The sequence below is a fragment of the Camelus dromedarius genome, chromosome 10 (genome assembly GCF_036321535.1).
Source record: "Camelus dromedarius isolate mCamDro1 chromosome 10, mCamDro1.pat, whole genome shotgun sequence".
NCBI lineage: Eukaryota > Metazoa > Chordata > Mammalia > Artiodactyla > Camelidae > Camelus > Camelus dromedarius.
Genome location: NC_087445.1, coordinates 72,616,998 through 72,639,911, shown reverse-complemented (window position 1 = coordinate 72,639,911; position 22,914 = coordinate 72,616,998). Strand labels below are relative to the sequence as shown.

Genomic DNA, 22,914 nt, shown 5'->3' with positions numbered 1-22,914 from the left:
CTGGGGCCAAACCCATAGCTTCCTCCCCTTTGACCTTGGGCAAATCACTTAACTTCTCTAAACCTCAGCTTCTTCACCCTTAAAATAAGGATGATGATAGCTTCTGAGCTGTTATGAGGACCTTAGGTAATTATTCACTTAAAAATGCTCAGTGCTGGGCCTGGCGTGGGTTTAGGACATTTTGGCCATTGCTATCAGAAAAACTGCAATAGTCAAGTAGAAAGATAAATAAATAGATGAAACATACAGACCTGGACAGCTACAAGACCAGGAGTAACTGGGACCTACATCTTGCTCTCTCTGCTCTTTTCCTTGTTGTTTTTCTTCCCAGGATTTGTTTGTCCAAGAAGGTAGGGACCTTATTTTGTTCACTACTGTATCCCTGGCACCTAGAACAGTGCCTGGCACACAGTTGGTGCTTAACCAAACCTGAGTCAGGCTCCTCTGAGCCCTCTGCTCGACTCCATTCAACCTTGAGCTTCCATAATGTAGAGTCTTGTTTTAGCAAGAATCCTGCGGGGTTAGTTTAGCAAAATCCCATCGATCAAATTCTTCATCCTCCATTCTGAATATCTTATCATCCTGGCCTGCCTTCAGCAAGAATCTCACTAGCCTCTATGTTCCCTCTTAGTTGTTTTCCACTCACTGACCCCCACTCTGCTCACTGGCTATAGATCTCCACTTGTCCTTACTGTATTCGGGGGTTTTTTCCTTCATTTTTTTTTTTTTTTAGGTGGGGAGGTAATTAGGTATGTATGTATGTATTTATTTAATGGAGGTACTGGGGATTGAACCCAGGACCTTGTGCTTTACCACTGAACTATATCCTCCCCCTTGTCTTTATTGTATTTGGAGCTGAGCCCAATCTCTCTTCCCTATTGCAAACCCTCCACTGCACTAGAGACTCTCTTGGATAAAGTCTTCCTTAACATCTGTAACAAGTATCGTGAATATTTTTTTCTTTAACAGTGCTCAATGTGGTTATCAAATGAATGAGCATGTAGTTATATTGATATATGGCTGCTGAAAGATTATATGGCTGGATGCTGGCTAAATGAATTACATACTCAGCTATAGACAGACACTGGTAAGTAAGCCAATGATCAATACAGGTGAATAGAAATACATAGTGAACACTTTGAAACGTACAGAGAAACACATAGAGATGATGAACCACAGGTGTGTGAGTGACATGAAAGTTGATGATGGCTCCATGTAGACAATAATGCAGATCAGTGGCTCTGAACCTGGAAACTTTTCAAAACTCCACCTGCCTGGGTTCCACCTGCATTGAGAGAAACAGGGCTGGGAGTGGCACCAGGTTTGGATTTTTAGTAACCCCAGGGGGTGACTTGAAGCTCACCCTGCACAGACAAGCTGGGGTAGATGATGGGGAACTGGTGTAAGTGCAGGAAGATAAACAAAGCCAGGAACCCAGGGGACAGAGCCAGAGAGGAAAGTGTACCAGTTCAGGAACAGACTGGGTTAGGAGATGAAGTCTAGAGATAGAGAGCACGGACGGGTGGAGAAAGGTAATAAGCCCCTTCCAAGCCCCATGGAGTCAGAGTGTATCTGCAGGCCTTCCCTTTGCCTGTCTGGGGTTGTGAGGTCATTTCGTGTCCCTGCGTGGAGGGTAGCCTATTCCTCTACCTGGGCAGAACGGAAGCCTCTCCTCTAGTCCTTCCCTCCCTTTAACCCTTCCGCATACCCTCCCTCAACTTTGGGGAACAAGCGGATTTCTAGGGGCCAAACAGCCATTCCCCAGCGGTGGAAGCTGAGCCCCCAGCCGGCCTGTCCCCTGGCTCAGTTGTCCTTAGTGTCACCAAGGTCAGAGCAGAAGAGGCGGGGGCTAGAGAGGTCTAGGTGGTGGTGGTAGTGGGCGGCACAGAGAGACTCAGGGCAAAGAAGCCGAGAAACAGGGAGACACAGGGCCCAGCAGGCGACAAGGGTGCGCACGGAGAAAGGGAGAAGAGGCACAGATGGGTCAGGGACCAAGGGACTAGGAAGCCAGAGAGGCTAGGTGGGCGGCGGGTACAGGGGTCAGCAGCGAGCAGCTGCGAGCGGTGCCGCCTCCGCCCCGCCCCGCCCCGCCCCGTCCCCTCGGCGGCTCCTCCCCCGCGGCCGGCGCCCCGCCCTACGCGCTCGGGCAGGCGCGGCGGCGGCGGTGGCGGTGGCGGCCGCAGAGGCTGAGGCGGGCGGGCTCGCTGAAGGCCGGCGCACCGGCAGCAGGTGGGCGCGGTGCGGACCGGCGGCGGCGGGCCGGGGGCTGCCGGGCGGCGCTCGGGCCGGGCGCGGCCGGCAGTGCGGCGCGCCATGGACTTCAACATGAAGAAGCTAGCGTCGGACGCCGGCATCTTCTTCACTCGGGCGGTGCAGGTGAGGCCGTGCGCCCTGGGCCCAGCGCGGCCGGCGGGCACCCCCGTAACATAGCTCGGCGCCGCAGCAGAAGGCCCTGGCGGCCGCCGTCCCCTTCCCCGCTGCTTGGGCACCCTAGCCCCGCCACCGCCCCTCCTTCTGCGCTGCCCAGAAGAGGGAAAGAGCAGGGGCGGCCGGCCACACTGGCCGCACCCTCAGGGCGGCCCAGGGCCGGGCACTGAGCCTGGACTCTGCCCTGCTGCCTGGTCAGGGAGGTGTCAGCCTCCACCATTGCGACCGGCCGTTGAGGTTATCCTGCTGTTCTGGCGCCCGCCCAGGCTCCCAGTGGGGGCTCCGCTGAGGAGGGGAGACGGCACCAGGCGGCTCCTGCCTCCCTGCCCTTGCTCAGCAGTGGCTCTGACTCCCAGCAGGCGTTTGGAGGCCTCAGTTCCAGGCCCAAGTACTCGTGCACCCTCCCCGACCCCTTCTCTGAGCCTCAATCTCCGCACCTGTGCAATGGGCTGGTGGTACTGATTCTCTCAAGTCCCTTTTACACGGTTGGATAGTCAGCCCGGAAGCCAGGAGGGCTGGGGTTATTTCCTTTCTGCTCCATGGGAGGCCTGGGGGATGGGGAGAGGGCTGAGGTCTGGCCAGGTGCCCTCCTTGGGAAGCTGCCCAGGCAGTGATGCGGGCATTGGAACAAGTCCTATCCATTTGGGGGCATGGAGAGAAACTGAGGCAGCTTAATGTAATGATGAAAACTGGAGCCAGCTGTGGCCGTGGATGCCTCTTCTTGTGACTTTGTGGAAGGGGACTTCACTTCTCTGGGCCTCAGTTTTTCAATCTGAAAAATGGAATTAGTAATCCCTCCCTTCCAGCATGAATGTGAGTGTCCCAGGCACTTTGCGTGAACATGGTCGCTAACGGCAAGTCACTCTTGGTGTAATGTCGTTAGTATTGCACCCTTGCACCATGTGACCTTGGGCAAGTCACTTCTCTCGGAGTCTCCATGTCCCCTCCTGTCAATCGGTTGCCACACCAGTCTGCCTCCAAGGATGGCTGCACACTTGAGGCTTGGCCCATCACGGTGCTCTGGGAATGGGTCCTGTTGTTTGTCCTTGCCCTTGTGGTTGGTTCTCTGGAGGAGCCCAGCTCCAGACAGTCCCTTAGAAGCCCATGTTTACTAGAAAGCACAGTGTCCCATTGAGGATTCATGCTCCCAAGAAGGTTTGCTGCTCCCTGTTCCAAGCCCTGCTGGTGACCCCAGCCCTAGTGAGAATGCTAGGAACCCAGAGCCCCTTGGGCAGCCCCACACCATCTGGAAGGTGGGGAATCCTCCCCAGTGTTGATATGGCAACCAGTTTATCTCTTACATCTAGGAAGAACCTGATCTGCCAGTTTCCTGCTACTGTGGGGCCCTAGCACCTGACCTGGCCGTGCCTGCAGAACCTGGGGTGTGAGGAGGCTTGGACCCTGTGGCCTCACTTTGCCTGGTGGGGGCAGGCCCACTGGGTCCCCATACTAGAGTGGGATCCAACGCCCAGGCCCCAGCCTCCAGGGTGGAGGAGGGAGCTGGGAGCTTTATAAATAGAGGCTTTCTCTGGCTCTGCACGCCCACCCCCTGCTGCTGCCATCTTGCAGGGAGCAGCCTTTGGACTCTGCAGGCATCAGCCTCTGAAGCACTGGGCCCATCCTCTTGGCAGAGATGGAGCAGTGTGGCAGCCAGAAGAGAGGGGCTTGAAATGTGACCTGGGCAGGAGAGCACACTCAGGGGACCTTCCTGAGGCCAGTCTGCCTCGGGGCATGAGTCAGCCAGGAGGGATAGGAGTAGTGTATTATTAATGCGTGGGCAGCTCCTCTGAGTAGGTACCACCTTGCCAGGTCCCAGGACACGCTTGGTAAGCACTCAGCCCTCACCCCTATCCGGTCAGGAACTGGACCATGGCCCTGGGATAAGAATCTGGAGGCAGGATCTCCTTTGCATGGGTGATTCTAGGATGGCTTCCCAGTCCCTGAACTGTGCCTTGAAACTTGGGAGGGGTTTGCAGAGTTGGTCCAGATGATGCAAACAGCCCATTTAAGGGTGCCCAGGCAGGAACACCTGAGGTTTATTTGGGTCAGATGCCAGTCGGGTGGGAGAGGGTGGTGGAAACACTAGTACTAATGCTGTTAGTAGTAACTGCAGTAATAGTAATAGTAGTGGTAGAAGTAACAGTAAAAGCCAGAGAGGCTATGGCATTGTTACCATCCGAGCCAGGCAGGCAGCAGTAGACGTGGGAGGGATGCCCAAGAGGTGGGGAAAGCCTGGTAGGACTTTGAACGTGGGTGGGTGTGTGGTGTAAGGGACAGGTGGCCAGGTGGCACCACGGGGAGTGAGAAGAGGAGATGCTGAGGTGCACACTTAGGGTGGGTGACATGATCACCTTAATCAGATTGGCTGGTACCGTCTGGGTAAGGAGGTCCCTAGGAGCTCCTGAGAGCTGAGGAGGGACGTGAGGGAGGCCTTTTATTCATGATGAGGATGATCACACCACCTCACATTTATCAGGCCATGTGCTGACCATGGAACGGAGCACCTCCCAGATGTTCTGTGAGACCTGTGAGGTCTGAGGTCCTGTTATCCCCATCCTCAGGGGAACTGAGGACCAGAGAGCTGACTTTGTCTCTTTGAGCCTCGGTTTCTCATCTGGAAAATGGGGCTAATGCCACCCTCTGAAGGGGCTGGGTGAGGTGAGGCCTGTTCAGGGCCTGGCTCTGGGAGGCCCCAGTTTGGGGAATGTGAGGGGGAGGGGGAGTCCAGAGACTGGGAGGAGACCGAGAGCGGCTATAACCCTGTCCCCCCACTCCCAACTACCCCCAGCTGCCCGGCCTTGCAGAGAGAAACCCAAGCCCTGTTGCATAATTGATGGCTGGCCGAGATGGCAGCCTGGCTATCGGCGGTGCCTCCCCGCTCCCTGCAGCCAGGCTGTCCTCAGCCTCCAGATGATTCATCAGTGCCGGGTCATTTGGGAAGGGCCTCCAGACCTCCACCCCATGATGACCCTGATTCCAGCACAGTCTGCCCCTTGCTCAGCCTCAGTGGCCTCTCCTGTGAAACAGGAGCCTTGACCCGACTGGCCTTGGAGGACCGTTGAGGGAGTTGGTGTGAAGCACCCAGCGCAGGGTCGGGCCGCGGTTGCCATCAGCAGTGTCTGTCATCGTCAGGTCTGATCTTACTCCCAGAGGTCTTCACCTTTTTGCTGTTTGGCTGTGACCTTCCCCAGGCTGGAGAAGGCCTTGAAGATCAGAGGGGACTGGACTGGTTTTTGGTCATTCCTAGGTGGCTCACTTGGCTTCTGCCAGCTCTGAAGGGGGACCCCTGGGACATCTTGGTCCCTTCCTGGCCTTGGGGCGGGGCTGCTGAGCTTTCTGGGTCCTGGGGGTGCCCAGCAGTTGGCTTGGGTGAGCTATCAGTGTTCCATCCACCACACCCGGCAACCAGAGGCCAGCCATGTGGCCATCCTCTCCCCAACACACTCCCCTTCCTTCCCAGCCAGGTCTCTGCCCATCAGCTCTTAACAGCATCAGCATTTACACTGAACACTGACTCCCTGCCGGATCCTGTTCTTCATGTCTTACCCTCATCTTTCTTATTTCATTCTCACAGCCTATGAAGGAGATGCTATTACTTTTATCCCCATTTTCCAGCTAAGGAAACTGATGCTCAGAGAGGCAAAACCACTTGCCCAAGGTCACACAGCCTATTAGAGCTGAGGCTTGAATCAGGTCCCTCTGATTCTGGAACATGGGTTCCTCCCACTCACTCCCCTAGTACCCCCTTCCCCATGGCTCCCAGCTCCCTGTGGAGCCTCCTGATGACCCCAGACCTTGCTTTGTGCCCCTTTTGTTCCCTAAGCACTTGTTATCAAGTACTTTCCTTCAGAGTCAGGCTGGGAGGACCCTTAGTGATGGGCTCCCAGAGGTTCTCTACACCCTAAGCTGTATGCCTGATTTTGTACAAATGTGCATTTTGGGGGAGAGGGAATCTGTAGCATTCATTGGCTTTCCAAAAGGAATCCTGCCCCAAACTCTGGTCCAACCACCTCGTTTCACAGAGGAGCAAACAAGGCCCAGGGCAGGGTTGTAACTTGATCAAGGTCACAGAGCCAGTATCTTGACGTTGGGGCCTGAGTTCCAGCCAGTGGTGGGGGGGGGGGGTTGATGAGTAGGGCAGGGGTGGTCCTCCCTTCCCCTCTTCTGAGCCCTCCACCCCTGGGCACTCCCCTCACAGTTCACAGAGGAGAAATTCGGCCAGGCCGAGAAGACCGAGCTCGATGCCAACTTTGAGAACCTTCTGGCCCGGGCAGACAGCACCAAAAACTGGACGGAGAAAATCCTGAGGCAGACAGAGGTGCTGCTGCAGCCCAACCCAAGTGAGTGCTCAAGGGGCTGGTCCTGAGCAGAGAGGGGCGGGAGGCTGCTGGCGGGGGGGCCAGGCTGCCAAGGGCCTGCAGGTGCGGCTGGCAGCAGGTGGGGTTTGGCTTAGACCCTCGGGGCTTGAGGCTGCTGTGGGGGCTCCCAGTTAAATAAAACAGCAGGCTCGGTGCTGGGCTCCCAGATGTGCTCTCTGGGGCCATGGAAACGCTGAGTTTTGATCAGAGGAGTCACAGAAGTGCCTGGACACTAAAACACAGTTGGGAAAAGAGGCAGGAAAAATGGGAGCCAGGTCACTGGCGATTAGGCAGCGAGGCCCAGAGGCACAGGAGGCCTCACCCAGAGTCACAGGAGCACAAAGCAAACAGAAGCACCTGCAGGAGACTCTGTGGGAAGAGAGGTGGCCTGGGAGTAGGTGAGTGTGTGCAGAGAGCTTTCTGGGGCCTGGTTGACCAGGTATTGTTCATTCCTGGGTTACCCTCTGTAAATCTGTATTATAATGAGGGAGCAGGTGGGGTGGGTGGGGGAGCCTGTGGGCCTTGCCTTCAGGCCCATCACCTGCCACTGTGTGACCTCAGGCAGGCACTTCATGTCTCTGAGAAGTGGCTTCCTCCTCTCTAGAGTGAGGGGTTCCACACCATCGAGTGCCAGTCTCACAGGGCTGAAGTGGGCGTCAGCGAGAGAATATTCTGGAAGTGACCAGGCTGGGTGCTCTTGTGGGCAGGCCCTGGTATGGGTCTGTTTCTGTCACCATGGCTTTCATCCTTGAGCTCGTACTGAAGAGCCCTGTGGCTCTGGCTGCTGTTTCCCCACAGGTGCCCGAGTGGAGGAGTTCCTGTATGAGAAGCTGGACAGGAAGGTGCCCTCGAGGGTCACCAACGGGGAGCTGCTGGCTCAGTACATGGCAGAGGCGGCCAATGAGCTGGGGCCCACCACACCCTACGGTGAGCCGGTCCCCGCAGCCGGGGTCGGGGGCCAGGGTCCCTGGTGCTGATCTTCCCCATCCCTGCTTCTTCCTTTCTCTATTTTTTTGATTACTTAAATGATACCTAGATTCATTCTACTTGTAAAAACCTCAATCAGTGGAGACAAAATTGGAAGCCTCCCTCGGCCAGTTTTGGTTTGTGTGCAAATTTTTTAATGGGATCATTCAACAACCTGGTTTTTAAACTTGGCATTGCATTATAGATATGTGTTCACAGTAACATTTATAAAGCCACCTCAATCTTTGTTTTTTCTTTATTTTTATTGAGTTGCAGTTTATATGCTATAAAATGTACCTTTTTATTGAAGTATAGTTGATTTACAATGTTGTGTTAGTTTCTGGTGTACAGCAGAGTGATTCAGTGATATACATATTCTTTCTCAGATTCTTTTTCATTATAAGTTATTACAAGATAGTGACTGTAGTTCCCTGTGCTATACAGCAGGACCTTGTTGTTTATTTTATATATAATAGTTTGTATCTGCTAATCCCAAGCTCCTAATATATCCCTCCCCTTGCCTTTCTCCTTTTGGTATCTGTAAGTTTGTTTTCTACGTTTGTGAGTCTGCTTCTGTTTTGTAAATAAGTTCATTTGTATCATTTTTTAGATTCCAGATATAGGTGATATATTTGTCTCTGTCTGCCTGACTCAGTATGGTATTCTCTAGGTCCATCCATGTTGCTGCAAATGGCACTATTTTGTTGTTCTTTATGGCTGAGTAGTATTCTATTGTGTATGTGTGTACACACACACACACACACACACACCCCAGATCTTTATCCATTCATCTGTCAATGGGCATTTAGGCTGCTTCCATGTCTTACCTATTGTAAATAATGCTGCTGTGAACACTGGGGTGCATGTATCTTCTCGAGTAGAGTTTTCTCCAGATACATACCCAGCAGTGGGATTGCTGAATCATATGGTAAGTCTATTTTTAGTTCTTTAAGGAACCTCCGTAGCATTTTCTATAGTGGCTGCACTGTTTTACATCCCCACCAGCAGTGTAGGAGGGTTTCCTTTTCTCACCACCCTTTCTAGCATTTATTGTTAGTGGACTTTTTAACGATGGCCATTCTGACGGGTGTGAGGTGATACCTCATTGTAGTTTTGATTTGCATTTCTCTGATAATTACCCATACTGAGCAATTTTTCATGTGCCTTTTGGCCTAATGGCCATTAGTCTTCTTCGGAGAAATATTTATTTAGGTCTTCTGCCATTTTTTCATTGGGTTGTTTGGTTTTTTGTTTTTGAGTTGTATGAGCTGTTTGTGTATTTTGGAAATGAATCCCTTGTTGATCACATCATTTGGAAATATTTTCTCCCAGTCTATAGATTGTCTTTTTGTTTTGTTTCTGGTTTCTTTTGCTGTGCAAAAGCTCGTAAGTTTGATTAGGTCCCATTTGTTTATTTTTACTTTTATTTCTATTGCCTTGGGAGACTGACTTAAGAAAACATTGCAACGATTTATGTCAGAGAATGTTTTGCCTATGTTCTCTTCTAGGAGTTTTATGGTGTCATGTGTTGTATTAAAGTCTAAACCACTTTGAATTTATTTTTGTGTATGGTGTGAGGGTGTGTTCTGACTTCACTGATTCACATTTGGCTGTCCAGCTTTCCCAGCACCTCTTGCTGAAGAGACTGTCTTCTCCGTTGTATATTCTTGCCTTGTTAGTTGCAGATTGACTGTAGGTGTGTGGGTTTATTTCTGGGCTCTCTATAAAGTACATCTGTTTTAAATGTCTAATTCAATGATTTTTAGTAAATTTACAGGACTGTACAAACATCCCCCAATCCAGTTTAAAGAACATTTCCGTCACTTGCGGGAAAGTCCCCTGTGTCTGCTTAAAGTCAGTTCCCACTCCCACCTTCAGCCAACTAATGTGCTTTTGTCTTCTCTATAAACTTGATTTTCCTGAGTATTTCGTATAAATGGGATCATACGATATATTGGTTTTTGCATCTGGCTTCTTTGCCTTTGAGGTTCACCCAGGTTATAGTGTGTCTTAGGGTTTCATTCCTTTTTATTGTTGAAGATTGTTCCACTGTGTGGCTAGACCACATTTTCTTTACCCATTTACCATTTGAGAGACTTTTTGGTTGTTTCCCTGTGAACATTTGCATATAAACCTTTGTGAGGACGTTGGTCTTCACTTCTCCTGGTTATATACCTAGGAGTGGAATTCCGAGTCACATGATACATTTCTGTTTAACGTTTTAAGAAATTGCCAAACTGTTTTCTGAAGTGGCTGTGTGATTTTACATTTTCATCAGCAGAGTGGTGGTCAGTTTTCAGCTATTAATGGATTTTCCAAGTTTCTTTCTGTTGATTTCTCATTTAATTTCACTGTGATCAGAGAACATACTCTGTATGATTTTAATCCTTTTAAATGTACTGGAAGACTTGTTTGTGGCCTAGTATGTGGTCTCTGTTGGAGGATATTTTGTGTTCACTTGAGAAGATTGTACATTATACTGTAGGGTAATGTTGTCATTTAGGCCAAATTGGTTGATGGTGTTGTTCAATTTTTCTATATCCTTGCTGATTTTGTCTTGTTTTCCTATCCATTATTAAGAGTATTGAAGTCTCCTGTTATTTCTGTTGAATTGTTTGTTTGTCTTCAGTCTGTCAGAGTTTGTGTCATTTTGGCACTCTGCTGTTAGGCCTATATGTTTATCATTGCATATCTTTCTCATGAATTGACTCTATCATTGTAAAATACTGCTCTTTGTCTCTAGTAACTCTTTTTTTGTCTTAAAGTCCACTTATCTGATGGTGGTACAGCCACTCCTTTTATGATTACTGTTTGCATAGTGTATCTTTTTCTGCCCTTTTATTTTCAACATATTTGTCTTTAAATCTAACGTATCTCTCTTATAAACAACATATATTTGAATCTTTTTAAAGATCCAATCTGACAATCTTTACCTTTTTATTGAAATGTTTAATCCATTTACATTTAATGTAATTATTAATGTGGTTGGATTGCCATTTTGTTATGTGATCCGTATGTCTCATTTCTGCCTCTCTTTTACTGCCTTCTTTTGTATTAAATAGATATTTTCTAGTGTAACATTCTAATTTCTTTGTTGCTTTTTTTTACTTTAAAATTTTTTCTTAGTGGTTTTATAATATGAATTACAATTTTAACTTAATGTAATCTACTTCACAGCAATACTAACTGAATTCTGATAAAATATAGAAACTTTGCTCCAGTAAAACTCCCATTTCCTTCCTCTTCCTTTGGGCCATGATTGTTATACAGGCTACATCTCAACAATACAGTTTTATAATTGTTGTTTTTTGTAATTATCTTTTAAATTAGTTAAGAAAAGAGAAAAAGTTTTATATTATCTTTTATATTTGCCTATATAATTACTTTTACGGGTGCTGATACTTCTTCATGTGGATTCAAGTTACCATCTGGTGTTATTTTGCTTGAACCTGAAGTATTTCTTCTATGGCAGGTCTGCCAGCAGTGAATTCTTTCAGCCCTTGTTTATCTGGGAATGTATTTTGTATTCACTTCTGGAGGACAGTTTTGCTGTGTATAGAATTCCCAGATGAGAATTTTTTCCTTTCATCATTTTGAATATATCCTCTCACTGTCTGGCCTCCATTGTTTCCGATAAGAAGTCATTTGTTAATCTTATTGTGGCTTCCCTGTACTTCCTTTCATACTTTCCAGCCCTTTGTGTCTTTGTCTTTCAACAGTTTGACTTAGATGTCCTAGCTGTGGATCCCTTTTTGTTTATCCTATTTTGAATTTGTTTAGTTCCGTGGATATGTAGATTAATGTTTTTAAAATCAAATTCAGGATATTTTTGGCTATTATTTCTTCAAATATTTTTTCTGCCCTTTTCTCTCTTCTCCTGGGACTCCCATTACTCATGTTGGTTTGTTTGATGGTGTGCCACAGGTCTCTGAGGCTCTGTTGATTTTTATTCACTCATTTTTCCTTCTGTTCTTTAGGTTAGATAATCTTTGCTGACCAACTGCAAAGTTGCTGCTTTTTCCTTCTGCTGGCTCAGATGTGCTCTTGAGCCCTTCTAGTGATTTTTTCACATCAGTTATTGTACTTTTCAACTATAGAATTTTCATTTCTTTTTTATAATTTTAATCTCTTTATTGACATTATTTGACAACTCGCTGTCATCATACTTTCCTTTAAGCCTTTAAACATGGTTTCTATTAGTTGTGTGGCTTTTTTTTTTTTTTTTTTTTTTGGTGAGGGAAGGGAGGTAATTGGGTCTATTTATTTATTAATTTTTAGAGGAGGTAGTGGGGATTGAACCCAGGACCTTGTGCTTGATAAGTATTTGCTCTACCACTTGAGCTGTACCCTCCCCTCAGGTATGTTTTTTTAATTGAAGTGTAGTTGATATACGATATGTGTTAGTTTCAGGTGTACAGCATCGTGATTCAGTATTTTTGTAGATTATATTCCACTATAGGTTATTGCAAGATAATGGGTATAATTTCCTATACTATATAGTATATCCTTATTGCTTATATTTTATATATGGTATTTTGTATCTGTTAATCCCATACCCCTAATTTGTCCCTCTCCCCTATTAGGATTTTTTTTTTTCACATATCTATAATGACTGCTTATAAGTCTTTGTCTGCTATGTCTAATATCTGGGCCTCCTTGGGGGCAGTGTCCACTGACTGCTCTTTTCCTCCTGTGTGTTGACTACACTTTCCTGTTTGTTTTCATGTCTCATAATTTTGGTTAAGTTATTATTGCTGTTTGTTTGTTTTATGACTTGCCTGAGCTAATTGTTTAGAGTTGATGTTATCTGCGGTATGCAGCTACTGATGTCTCTGCTTATTTTTCTTTTTAAATTATTCTTTTTATTTTTAAGCCTAGCTTTCTTGGGGTTGCTTCCAGATCAGCCTATGTTAGTGGTTGTGCTTAAACATCTTGCACCATTAGGGCTTTACTGATGAATTTGTGAGTGGACTGGGAAACACACTCAAAGTTCAGGCAGTTTACTTGTCTGCCCAGCTTTTACTTTGTGCGTGTGCAAAGCCTCCCACTAGCTAGGGGTGAGTTAACAGCTGGGATTCTCTCCAGTCTCTCCCGAGGGTGCTACACACTCACAGAGCCTTCCAGAGCACCGCAGATGTCTGGAGTTTATCAAGGCCCACCATGACGGTCTCATTTCCCAGATCTCCTGTTATATTTTTAGCAGGTCGGTTACTTGTTCTCACCAGTATTCCAGCTTCATCTTTGCTATGATGTTGGCCTTTCCTGACTATCTGCTGTTGAGATCATTATTGTTTGTCACGTGTCCTGTGGATTTTTCTGGGTTTAGCCCAAATCAAGTCAGCCCCCTCCAGCGGCCTCAGGGCTTGCCCCACTCAGGTGGGGGGCACAGCACTGTGGGGCTTGAGGAGATGGGAGCACCCCAGACTAAAAAGCCACAGACTCTATTGTTCTTACCCAGGTCCAGTAGTCCTTGAACAAATGCTTCTCAGTTTTTTATTTGCCTTTGGTCAATTTTCAGAGTCTGGAAATGGTTGTTTTTGACAACTGTGTCCAGTTTTATTACTGCCTTTTTTGTTTTTAATGGCTTTTAGGGAGAGGATTTGTGGCGCTCCTTCCTTTATCATTCTGAAAGTCCCACCCCTCATCTTTCTAATGGCTATGTAGTGTTCCATTTTTTGGATGTCCCTCTGTCAGTCCCCAGTCGATGGCTCTGTAGAGTTTCCACGTTTTTCCAGGCTGGCTATTCTGCTCTTGCCTCTCAGAGCATCTCTTTCTGGGCTCCCTCCTACTTCCTGCGGGTCAGAGAGGCCTGAGCCTGACCCTTTTCCTCACCCTTCCACTGTATTTTCTCAGGGAAGACACTGATTAAGGTGGCAGAAGCAGAAAAGCGCCTGGGAGCCGCAGAGAGAGATTTTATCCACATGGCTTCCATCAACTTCCTCACGCCCCTGCGCAACTTCCTGGAAGGGGACTGGAAGACGATTTCGGTGAGGGGACCGGGGACCAGGGCTACTCGCTTCCTTGTAACCATGGCAGCCCTCTCCTCAGAGATGCTGAGCCCAGGCTGTCCTCCCGTGTTGGAACCCATTGCTCCTGGGGCCTCCCCAGACATGGCTCTTGTGGACTCGGTGGCCTGGAGTGGGTGACCTCCCCTGTCTGGGCCTCAGTTTCTCTGTCTTGACCAGATGGCCCTATGGGCCGGTCCTGCCATGGCCAGGGGTCTCCCAGGGCTGCCCAGGTCTAACTGTTCCCTGTTCCTGCCCCACAGAAGGAGAGGCGACTCCTTCAAAACCGGCGTCTGGACTTGGATGCCTGCAAAGCCCGGCTGAAGAAGGCCAAGGCTGCAGAAGCCAAAGCCACGGTAGGTGTCCTGGTGACTTCCCACCCCCCTGGCCCCAGTTGGAGCCGAGGAAGGGGTGAAGGGACTTGGTGTTTGGCATGACCTCTCTCCCCATCCCTGCCTGGAGAGGCCTGGCTGGGGGGCACTGCTCTGGGCTGACCACTTCCAGTCAGCCTCTCTGCCCCCACCCCTGATGGAACCCTGGCGGCCCAGAACAATGGGTCCCAGGTCAGACGTTGATGGGGTGGGTGGACCTGCAGTGCCCCGACCTGGGCTCAGGGCAGCCCACAGCCTCCCCAGACAGACAGCCAGTTGGCTTCTTGCATGCCCCTGCCCTGCCCTCCCTGGGTGCTCGGCTCTGTTCCCGGCTCTGCCCGGGCATGGCTCCCCTACTAACTCCCCACCTGCTGCTCCAGCACTGGTCCTAGGGCGCGCTATGCTCAGGCTCCCCTGTGGTGATGTGGAGAGCCCCAGAGCCAGACCACGTGCCTGCCCAGGGGCATGTCTGGGGAACCCCACCCAGGGAACCCAACATTGGATAGGGCCTGGGCTGTCTTGGGTCCTCCTTCACTCTCAGCTCACCAAGACCTGTTCAGCCTGGCCAGGCCGATGGGACATAGCATGGAACAGTTTGACCAGGACTAGGCCAGGGTTGGGAGAGCTGGGCCTCAGGGTGACCAGGCTGCTTGGGGTACAGGGGCCTAAAAGCCACCTCATAACTTGGGGAGGGAACCCCCAGGTCAGGCCCAGGGCACACCAGGGAAACTGCCACCTGTGCCTGCCTGGGACCCAACCAAGGAAGGCCAGGCCCAGCCCAGCTGCCCCTGAGACTTCCAGCCCCAAACCCTCCTTGAGTTCCCCTCTCATAGTGTGGCCACCTGGGGTTGTGGAGCCTGGGTCTGCCCTGCCTCTGGTGAGAGCCGTGGACAAGATCTCAGCTTGTCCATTTGTGTGGGGTCCAGGTTGGAGGCAGGGGCTCGGCCACTGGAGTCTTGTTGGGGTTGAGTAGGATAACCTATGGCTATCTGAGTCACCTGGACAGGACAGTCTCCCTGTCACTCAGGGCTGGACAACCTCTCTGGAGTAACTTGGCCAGGACAAGCTCTTCCTCCATCAGCCAGGCCAGGGGGGCCTTTCCTTAGTCACCAGAGTGGCACAACCTCTTCTCCAGTTGTTTGGCCCAGACAACCTCCAGCCTTTGGCTTAGGCAGGACGCCCTCTCCTGAGCTGGGCCCTGGCAGCCCAGGTACAGCATCCCCGAGGACTCAGGCCCAGCGGCTCACTCCCTCCTTCCTACCTCTCTAAACAACATGCGCGCGCGCGCGCGCACACACACACACACACACACACACACACACGTCAGGACTCCTTCCAGAGGGCGGGGTGTGCGCGTCCCCTCCCGCTGTGGCTGGGGGGCCTGCTCCCGCCTGCGCTGTGGACTCACTAACTCTTTGTTTTTGTTCCTTTCTGTTCTGCTTTGGGTAACTTGGCTCAGTGTGAGGGAGATGTGAGTATACCTGTGCCATGTGCTGTGCTGCTTCTGGTTTGCCCATCGTGGCCTTGGGCCCATGGTGCCGGGCCGGCCCTGGGACGTCCTTGGGCGTTTTGCAAGCAGCTGGTCGCCCCACCGGAGCCTCTACCATGTGTAGCCTCTGGTTGGAGGGGACACCAGGCATTGGAGCCTGTGAGTCAGCTTTTTGCAAATGTTGAAAGCCTGTCACTCTGTCCATCCATGCATCCATCTGTCCATCCTCATTGTGGGGGAGGGGCCCAGTCCCTGCTGCAGGAAAGAGATGTGCGGAGATTCTGGATGGAGAAAGCCAGGGGGGTGGCTTTGTTTGGAGGATTGTGGGTCTAACTGGGGCATCTGAGTGAGACAGGGGTCCAGGGAGGAGGGGCCATGACTGCTGGGCCAGGGGCCAGACCTGGTCTGTGGCTTGCCAGAGGTCAGGGGTATGACAGCAGCCGTAGGCTGTCTCCTCGTCGCATCTGCTCTCCTGGGCTCCCCAGCGTGTCCACCCACTTGGTCTTTGTCTCGACTCTCTGAGTCCCTAAGCCCGCCTCCTCTCCAGGTGGTTGGCCTGGGAAGAAGGGGGTCCGTATTGTGTTTGTCTGTAGCCTCCTGTCCCTGGGCCGGAGGCTCCTGGCATCTCCCTGTGGGAGACTCTAGGGCGGCCTCCTGTCCCTGGCCCGGCCCAGTGTGACTCCCCTCCTCCCATGAACTCTTCCCTGCCAGACGGTGCCTGACTTTCAGGAGACTAGACCGCGTAATTACATTCTCTCGGCCAGCGCCTCCGCGGTAAGCGCCCCCACCCCACCCGGCCTCCCCCCACCCTCCCACACCCAGGGCCTGGTGCACAGCAAACCGGAGCCAGAGGGTAAGGCAGGGGCGCTGCGCTCCGGGTCACACCAGGTCCTGCAAGTCCTGAGAGGCCAGGGGAGGGAGCAGCTCCCCCCACTCCGCCCCCTGACCCGGGGCTGTCCGCCCACCCGTGCCACATGCCCCCTCTCCACGCCGCTGGCCTTGGCCTTGCTCCTCCCTGCACAGCACTGAAGGTGAGACTGGCCCACTGCCCTCAACAGCATGGGGGACTTAGGATGGCAGCTGCCCCATCTCCAGGGGACCTGAGAGTCTGCCCGCCCCGACCCCCGCTAAAGCAGGCACTGCCCCACCCCCACTCACCATCCACTGGTGCGGGAGGAGGGCTGAGCCTGGCCTTCCACGAGTTCACAGACCCCTCGACGGGGTTGGACAGTGCTGGCCATCCAGCTGCCTCCATAGCACATCTGCTAGGTGTCCAGGGAGCGCTAGGAGGCCTCGAGAATGAGCAGGGAGGGTGGGCGGGCGCTGCGGGTGGAAGGAGCAGCTTGGGCCAAGGCCCAGAGGTTTAAGAACAGGATATGTCCTGAGCTGGACACAGGCTGAGCCCTTGAGGGCAGGGCGGGGGGCCGTGGGATGGGCGGGGCTGGATCAGGAAGACTTTGAATGTCTTGGTATCTTTTTTTCCCTACAGCTCTGTTGAGATGTGTGGTATTTACTGTTTAGTTTGGGAAATAGGCAAATCACACCTCTCCCATCATGCCTTTCACAACCACTGCTGTGCCTTTTTCTGCCTCTCTGTCCCTCCCTTCCCCCTATGGGTGACATCCTCCCGCACAGACCCTCTGGCTCTCCATCTGTCATCAGCATGTCACCGCGTGTACTCATGGAGTCCTTCGTCCCTTGGGGGCGTGAACCGCAGTCTAGTCTGCAGGGCCCTGTGGCTGGGGCTCTGACGTGTGTACACGTGGAGGTTGCTTCCCGTGTTGTGATTTTCTAAACAGCGCTGAGGTGGGACATCTCTGTCCACAGGGCTGGCCTTGTTTTGCTTCCCGCATTTCAGGTCACATCTCAGGGTAGCTTTCCCACTGCGGGCAGGAGAAACGGGTCTCCTAAGCCGTGGGGCGGGGAGGGGGGTCTTTCTTCTTTAGACTCTGGATGACACTTCCTGCCCCCCTTCCTGGGCCGAGTGGAAGGAGACATATCCTGGAGGGTGGAGACCGCCCTGTTTTTTTCTTTTGCCATTGAACCCCAGTGTGACTCGGGCACGAGGCTGCCTTTCTCTACCGAAGGACAGAAAGGTTCAGTGACTGGCCCAGGGTCACAGGGTCCTGCCTCCCAGCCCACCAGCCTTAGCCAAGTGTCAGGGTGGGGCGGGGGACGCTCGCTCGGTCTCCCTTGAGAACCAGTCAGAGCCTGGGGGCTTACACTGTAGGAGAAGCCCAAGCAGGACTTCCCAGCCGGCTGTCCCCCCTCCCTGCATGCGGCATGTTGGACTGGATGGACTCTGACGCCAGTGCCCCCTCACACCAGGCCTCGCCTCAGCCTCAGCTCCTGGTTGGGTTGTGGGGAGGGAGTTGGGAAGGGTGTGGGCAGGAAGCGGTTGGGTCTCAGGGAGCTGGGGCAGGGCACGGGCTCTGGGGTTCAGCTGCCCCCCCCTCCCCTGCTGACCGGTGCGCCCTCCCTCCCCCGCTGACCCGTCCTGTTGTGGTCTCCGCAGCTCTGGAATGATGAGGTGGACAAGGTGAGTCAGGGCTTGGGGAAGAGGCTTGGAAGGGGTGGGGGACACGAGTCCAGCACACCACTGGCTGCTGTCAGAGCAGGTCTGCCCTGCCCTGTAGGTGTTGTCACTTCCCCTCTGCCCTGTGGCACACAGTGGGCCCTCCGGAGGTGACTGTTGGTTGGATTTTCCCCTGATGGGTGGTCACGTCAGATGGGCAAGTGAATGAGTATGAAAGGCCAAGCAGAGCACCAGGGTCTGCACCCCCAGGGGGAAGTGACATCTGCCAGCCAAGGGGAGGGGAGGCCACTCCCGGGCGGGCCTGGGGGCGCAGGAGAAGGCCGATGGGAGGGAAGCTGGGGCGAGTCTCACTCTCACTCATACTCTGCCCCTCCCAGGCCGAGCAGGAGCTCCGAGTGGCCCAGACAGAGTTTGACCGGCAGGCAGAGGTGACCCGTCTCCTGCTGGAGGGGATCAGTAGCACTCACGTGAGTCCCACCCCCACTTCCTCCTCCTGTCCTCCCCTGTCCCTTTGCTACCCAGCACATCCCCACTAAACTAGTCCATACTGAGGCGGCGAGGGGCCTGGATCTCAGAGGCACGTGGGAAAGGACAGCGCTTGAGCCCGTGGTCCGTAAGAGCAAGTCCCAAAGGGTGGGTACCTCCCTCCAACGCCAGGGAGCAAGCGGCTTGGGCAGAAGATGCTGGAATGCTGGGCCAGGGGCTGGCAGAGGACAGGGTGGGGAACAGGTTTTATCCCCTTGCCTCCCATCAGCTGTGGGCCTCTATCTGCAGGTGAATCACCTTCGCTGCCTCCATGAGTTTGTTGAGTCTCAGACAACTTACTATGCCCAGTGCTACCGCCACATGCTGGACCTGCAGAAGCAGCTGGGCAGGTGCCCACTGGGGTCCCTGGCCCCTGACCCCAACTTCCCCTGAGCTCAGAAAGCCCTGTGACACACAGGGCGGGGTGGAGGGCTGCCATTGGTGGTGGGGCATCACACCCCTCTCTAGGCCTGGCATCTGGTCAGGATGACAGTGAGGTGGCTGGCGTTGGGGACCTCTAGGCAGTTTGTTGAGAATATGTGGGGTCGGGAGGGAGGCAGGGATGGCGGGAGAGTCTCACTTTTCCACTTGCTTCCCTCTTTCTTTCATGCTGCCAGCTCCCAGGGAGCCATGTAAGTAGCGGGGTCTCGTTGCTTCCGCAGCTGTGGGCCCAGTTGACCACCACGGGAGCCTCCCCTGGGGATGTGGCTCCCGGCTACTGAGATGCGCCCCCGCCCCCATTCTCTGCAGATTTCCAGGCACCTTCGTGGGCACCACAGAACCCGCCTCCCCGCCCCTCAGCAGCACCTCGCCCACCACCACTGCAGCCACTATGCCTGTGGGGCCCTCCGTGGCCGGCCTGGCCCCTCCAGGGGAGGCCGCCCTCCGCCTGGAGGAGGTGGCCCCTCCTGCCAGTGGGACCCGGAAGGCCCGCGTGCTCTACGACTATGAAGCAGCTGACAGCAGCGAGCTGGCCCTGCTGGCTGATGAGGTGGGCCTGGGTGCCACCAGGATGGCGGGAAAGGGCTGGCTGAGGAGCACCAGGGAACCGGAACTGGGAACGCTGGGCCTGCAGACCCTACAGCGCCGGCTTCAAGTCTCTGAGGGGCCCTGTGGGTAGAGCTGGGACCAGCAGGGTGGGCGGCAGCGGCTCCAGCTGTGAGGAAGCGGCCTCTGTAATGTTAGTGTGGAGCAGCTGTGGAGGTGAGCGCCCGCCTCTGGAGGGGCAGGTGCCCCAGCAGATAGAGAGGATGAAACGTCTGTCCCCTTAGCCCACGGGCCAGTTCTGCCCGCCCAGGGCGTGACCCTCCTGCTCTCCTCTTCAGCTCATCACCGTCTACAGCCTGCCTGGCATGGACCCTGACTGGCTCATTGGCGAGAGAGGCAACAAGAAGGGCAAGGTCCCTGTCACCTACTTGGAACTGCTCAGCTAAGCAGGCCCTCTCCCAGGCCCTGCCCGTTCCGGCCTGGGCAGGAGAGGACGGGTGCTGCCCTGCCACTAGTCTTGTCTGTTGGTGACCCAGCTGCTCAGGGTGGGGAGACGAATCCCATCCCGTCCTGCTGTGAGGGGCCCCAGAGGCTGAATGATCCCGGCCCCTCCCCAAGCCCTGCTTTTGACCTGGTTCTGGAGCCCCCAACCCTGCCTGCATCCCTGAGCGCCCCCACCCTCCCGGCTCCTCCTAAGGAGGGAGGGGGGCTGGCTGCAGCAGCTGCACTCAGCGCCTTCGCCTGTGGGGGTCAGTGCAGATGGCCTGAGGAAGCCCTGGGGTGCACCCTTGGCAAGAGAGCACCTGCCTTTTAGTTGCCAAAAGCAGCGAAGGGGAAAAGGCAGGCAGGTCTGTGGCAGGCCCGGGGACTGGGTGCTGGCCCCTCTGGATGAGCTGGAGCGGAGGGCAGCCTGGCCAGAGAGGCAGGGCCAGGCTACGGAGCGGCATCTCCCCGGTGCTACCCTTCCCTTCCCACCCCTACAGCTCAAGCCAAGTACGGTGGCTGCAGCCTGCGCCTCTTCACACACTCACTTTTTAACTCATCTTTTTACTCTGCCTGTCTGCTTGCTCTCTGGCCGGTGACAAATAATAAACCATCCTTCGTGTGCATGCTGCCTGGGCTCTGGTTGGGTCGCAGGCCTCACAGGTGGGAAAGGGAAGAGGAGACGTCACATCTGCACCATCCCTCCTTTGCGGGGAGGGGGTGATGTACAGGGAGAGCAATGGGTCCTGCTGTGGGCGCCTCGCAGAAACGCGAGGGCAGAGGAGCCCTTTAGAGCAAGCAAGTGCGTCCTTCCCAGCCCTCCCTGCCTCCCACGGCGCCTGTGCAGCTCAGGAGGGAGTACCGGTCCTGTACTGAAGCGGCATGATAGATGTTCTACTCCTAAGAAAGACTTTCGTAAATTCAGGCAGAGTGGAGTGGACTGGAAAACTTGCATGATGGTTTAAGCTTGCGTAACGGACAGCTGACAGTGCTTCCTGTGGGTTAGCACTGACCAAGCACATTCACACGTGTCCTCGTGTGGTCCTCACAGATGAGGGAAGAGATCAGAAAGACAGTCACCTCCTCAAGGTTCCGTTACTGGCAAGTGGCCACACAGGGACTCTAGCCCAGGTCAGTCTCATTCTAGAAATTTTAAGGGGTAGCTTTGGACTACAAGCCAGGTTTAAATTAAGGCTCGTAGCCAGACTCGGAACTCTGTGATTAGGTCGCAAGGAGGTTAAAGGCTGGTGGGCCCACAGCTGGGGCTTCTGAAGGGTAGGGGAGGGGGAGGCACAGCGCCCTAACAGAAGGAGCGGAGATTCGGGAAAGGGCACAGTCAGCGATAAGCTCAGCCAGCTGGTAGATGGAAGTGTGTGGCGGGGGTGGGGGGACAGGGCCTGGGCGGGCCAAGGAAGGGAAAACGTGAGTGTCCACCCAGCAGCCCCCGAGCCTGGGACGTTAACAGAGAGATGTTAGTGAGTCAACCATCAATAAACACCCTGCCTTCCCCAAACCTCTGCTCCACTCCAGGCCCCGGGCCGAGGGAGACAGTTCGATGCTGAGAGCTGACTAGTCCCTCTCAGGCTTTGAAAGCACATCCCACACAGCTATCTATAAACAGTATTTTAATATTTGTATAAATAGACCACAGTATTACCAAAAACTGCAAGAACAGAGCATGGAAAACAGATTCTCAAACCCGTGCACACAGCCTCTCCTGGCTGCACGAGACTGGCTCCCTGTCTCTCCCTGGGCCAGAGTCAAGTGCTTTGGGGACCGCCTGAAGGGAAGGAGTACACCTCTTCGGGGCATTCTCAATGCAAGGGCAGCAGACTCATGGCTCCCCGCCCTACTGTTGACCTTTTGATCTATTACAAAAATAATGCCGGGGCGGTGGGAATTGTGGCTACTCTGGGAGAGTGACAGGAGCTACTCTCTGCCCCAGATGGGGCCCAGCAGGCCTGTAGCACCCCGCTGCCCGGGGCTGCTGTGCGGGCTGGTGGACAGTGGAAGGTGAGCGGCAGACCGCTATCCTATCTTTGCACGTGTCGGACAAAGGCCTGCACCAGCTGGATCAGAGGCTCCTGACTCTCAGGGCTGGCCTTGGAGAGAGACGAGGACTTGCCCTGAGGTGAGGGGAGGACGCCAGCAGCAGGAGAGCTGGGGGCTCCTCGGCGGAAGTAGCGCGAGAGGCTGGAGAGCAGTGTGCTCTGCGAGAGAAGCAGCACCTGATGAGCCTGGTGCCCCCACCCCCCAGGGCTGTCCTCAGGGCCCCCGGCTCTGCCCCTCCTACCAACTCCGAGCTGAGCTCCTGCTTCATCCGCTGCTTGTCCCGAGGGTGCACAGCCGGGTCCCTAAGGTAACGCATTGCCTGGGAGATGAGCAGGTAAAAGCAGTTCTCCATGGTGAACATCAGGAGGGACCTGCAGAGGGCGGGTTTGGATACGGCTGCAGAGGGTCAAGCTGGCAGTTGGGGGGGCGCTGCCAGCCCAAGACCACCCCAACCCGAATTCCAGAAGGAGGGCTTTCTTACTTCAGTGTTCTGGTCCCTTCCACCTGTGTGCTGAGTCCCACTGCCTGGGTGAACGGCTCCTTTTTTTTGTCCAGCTGGAGGAAGAAAAATAAGTGGTTAAAAAAATAAGGTAACAGCACCAGTTCCAACATACTGAGAGCTTCCTACTTTGCAGATCCTACGCTAAGCAGTTTTATCAGTTCCCTCATTTAACCCTCACAATAATCCCTACAGGTAAGCACCATTATACTGCAT

General features: G+C 53.4%; 2 protein-coding genes across 4 annotated transcripts in view; one reads left to right on the top strand and one right to left on the bottom strand.

Annotated features, from left to right (window-relative positions):
- Positions 1-2,143: 2,143 nt before the first annotated feature.
- Positions 2,144-20,773, top strand: SH3GLB2 (SH3 domain containing GRB2 like, endophilin B2). 3 transcript variants are annotated; one of them, XM_031450646.2, is made up of 12 exons: positions 2,224-2,376; positions 6,626-6,767; positions 7,584-7,712; positions 13,605-13,738; positions 14,020-14,112; positions 16,328-16,390; positions 18,132-18,155; positions 18,530-18,619; positions 18,927-19,027; positions 19,295-19,309; positions 19,428-19,668; positions 20,003-20,773. In XM_031450646.2, the coding sequence occupies exons 1-12, from the start codon at positions 2,314-2,316 to the stop codon at positions 20,108-20,110; spliced, it is 1,203 nt and encodes a 400-aa protein (XP_031306506.2). In that variant the 5' UTR covers positions 2,224-2,313; the 3' UTR covers positions 20,111-20,773. The 3 variants fall into 3 exon arrangements, with proteins under 3 accessions (XP_031306508.2, XP_031306506.2, XP_031306510.1); XM_031450648.2 differs by lacking the exon at positions 19,295-19,309 and having other exon boundaries at positions 2,144-2,376; XM_031450650.2 differs by lacking the exon at positions 16,328-16,390.
- Positions 20,774-21,755: 982 nt separating this feature from the next.
- NUP188 (nucleoporin 188) overlaps positions 21,756-22,914 on the bottom strand; it is a 41,978-nt gene continuing 40,819 nt past the window's right edge. The window contains exons 42-44 of the mRNA XM_031450632.2: positions 22,681-22,754; positions 22,441-22,570; positions 21,756-22,357 (exon numbers count right to left, since the gene is read on the bottom strand). Of these exons, the coding sequence (XP_031306492.2) occupies positions 22,181-22,357; positions 22,441-22,570; positions 22,681-22,754 (381 nt within the window). The 3' untranslated portion in view covers positions 21,756-22,180. The remainder of the gene's footprint in view (positions 22,358-22,440; positions 22,571-22,680; positions 22,755-22,914) is intronic.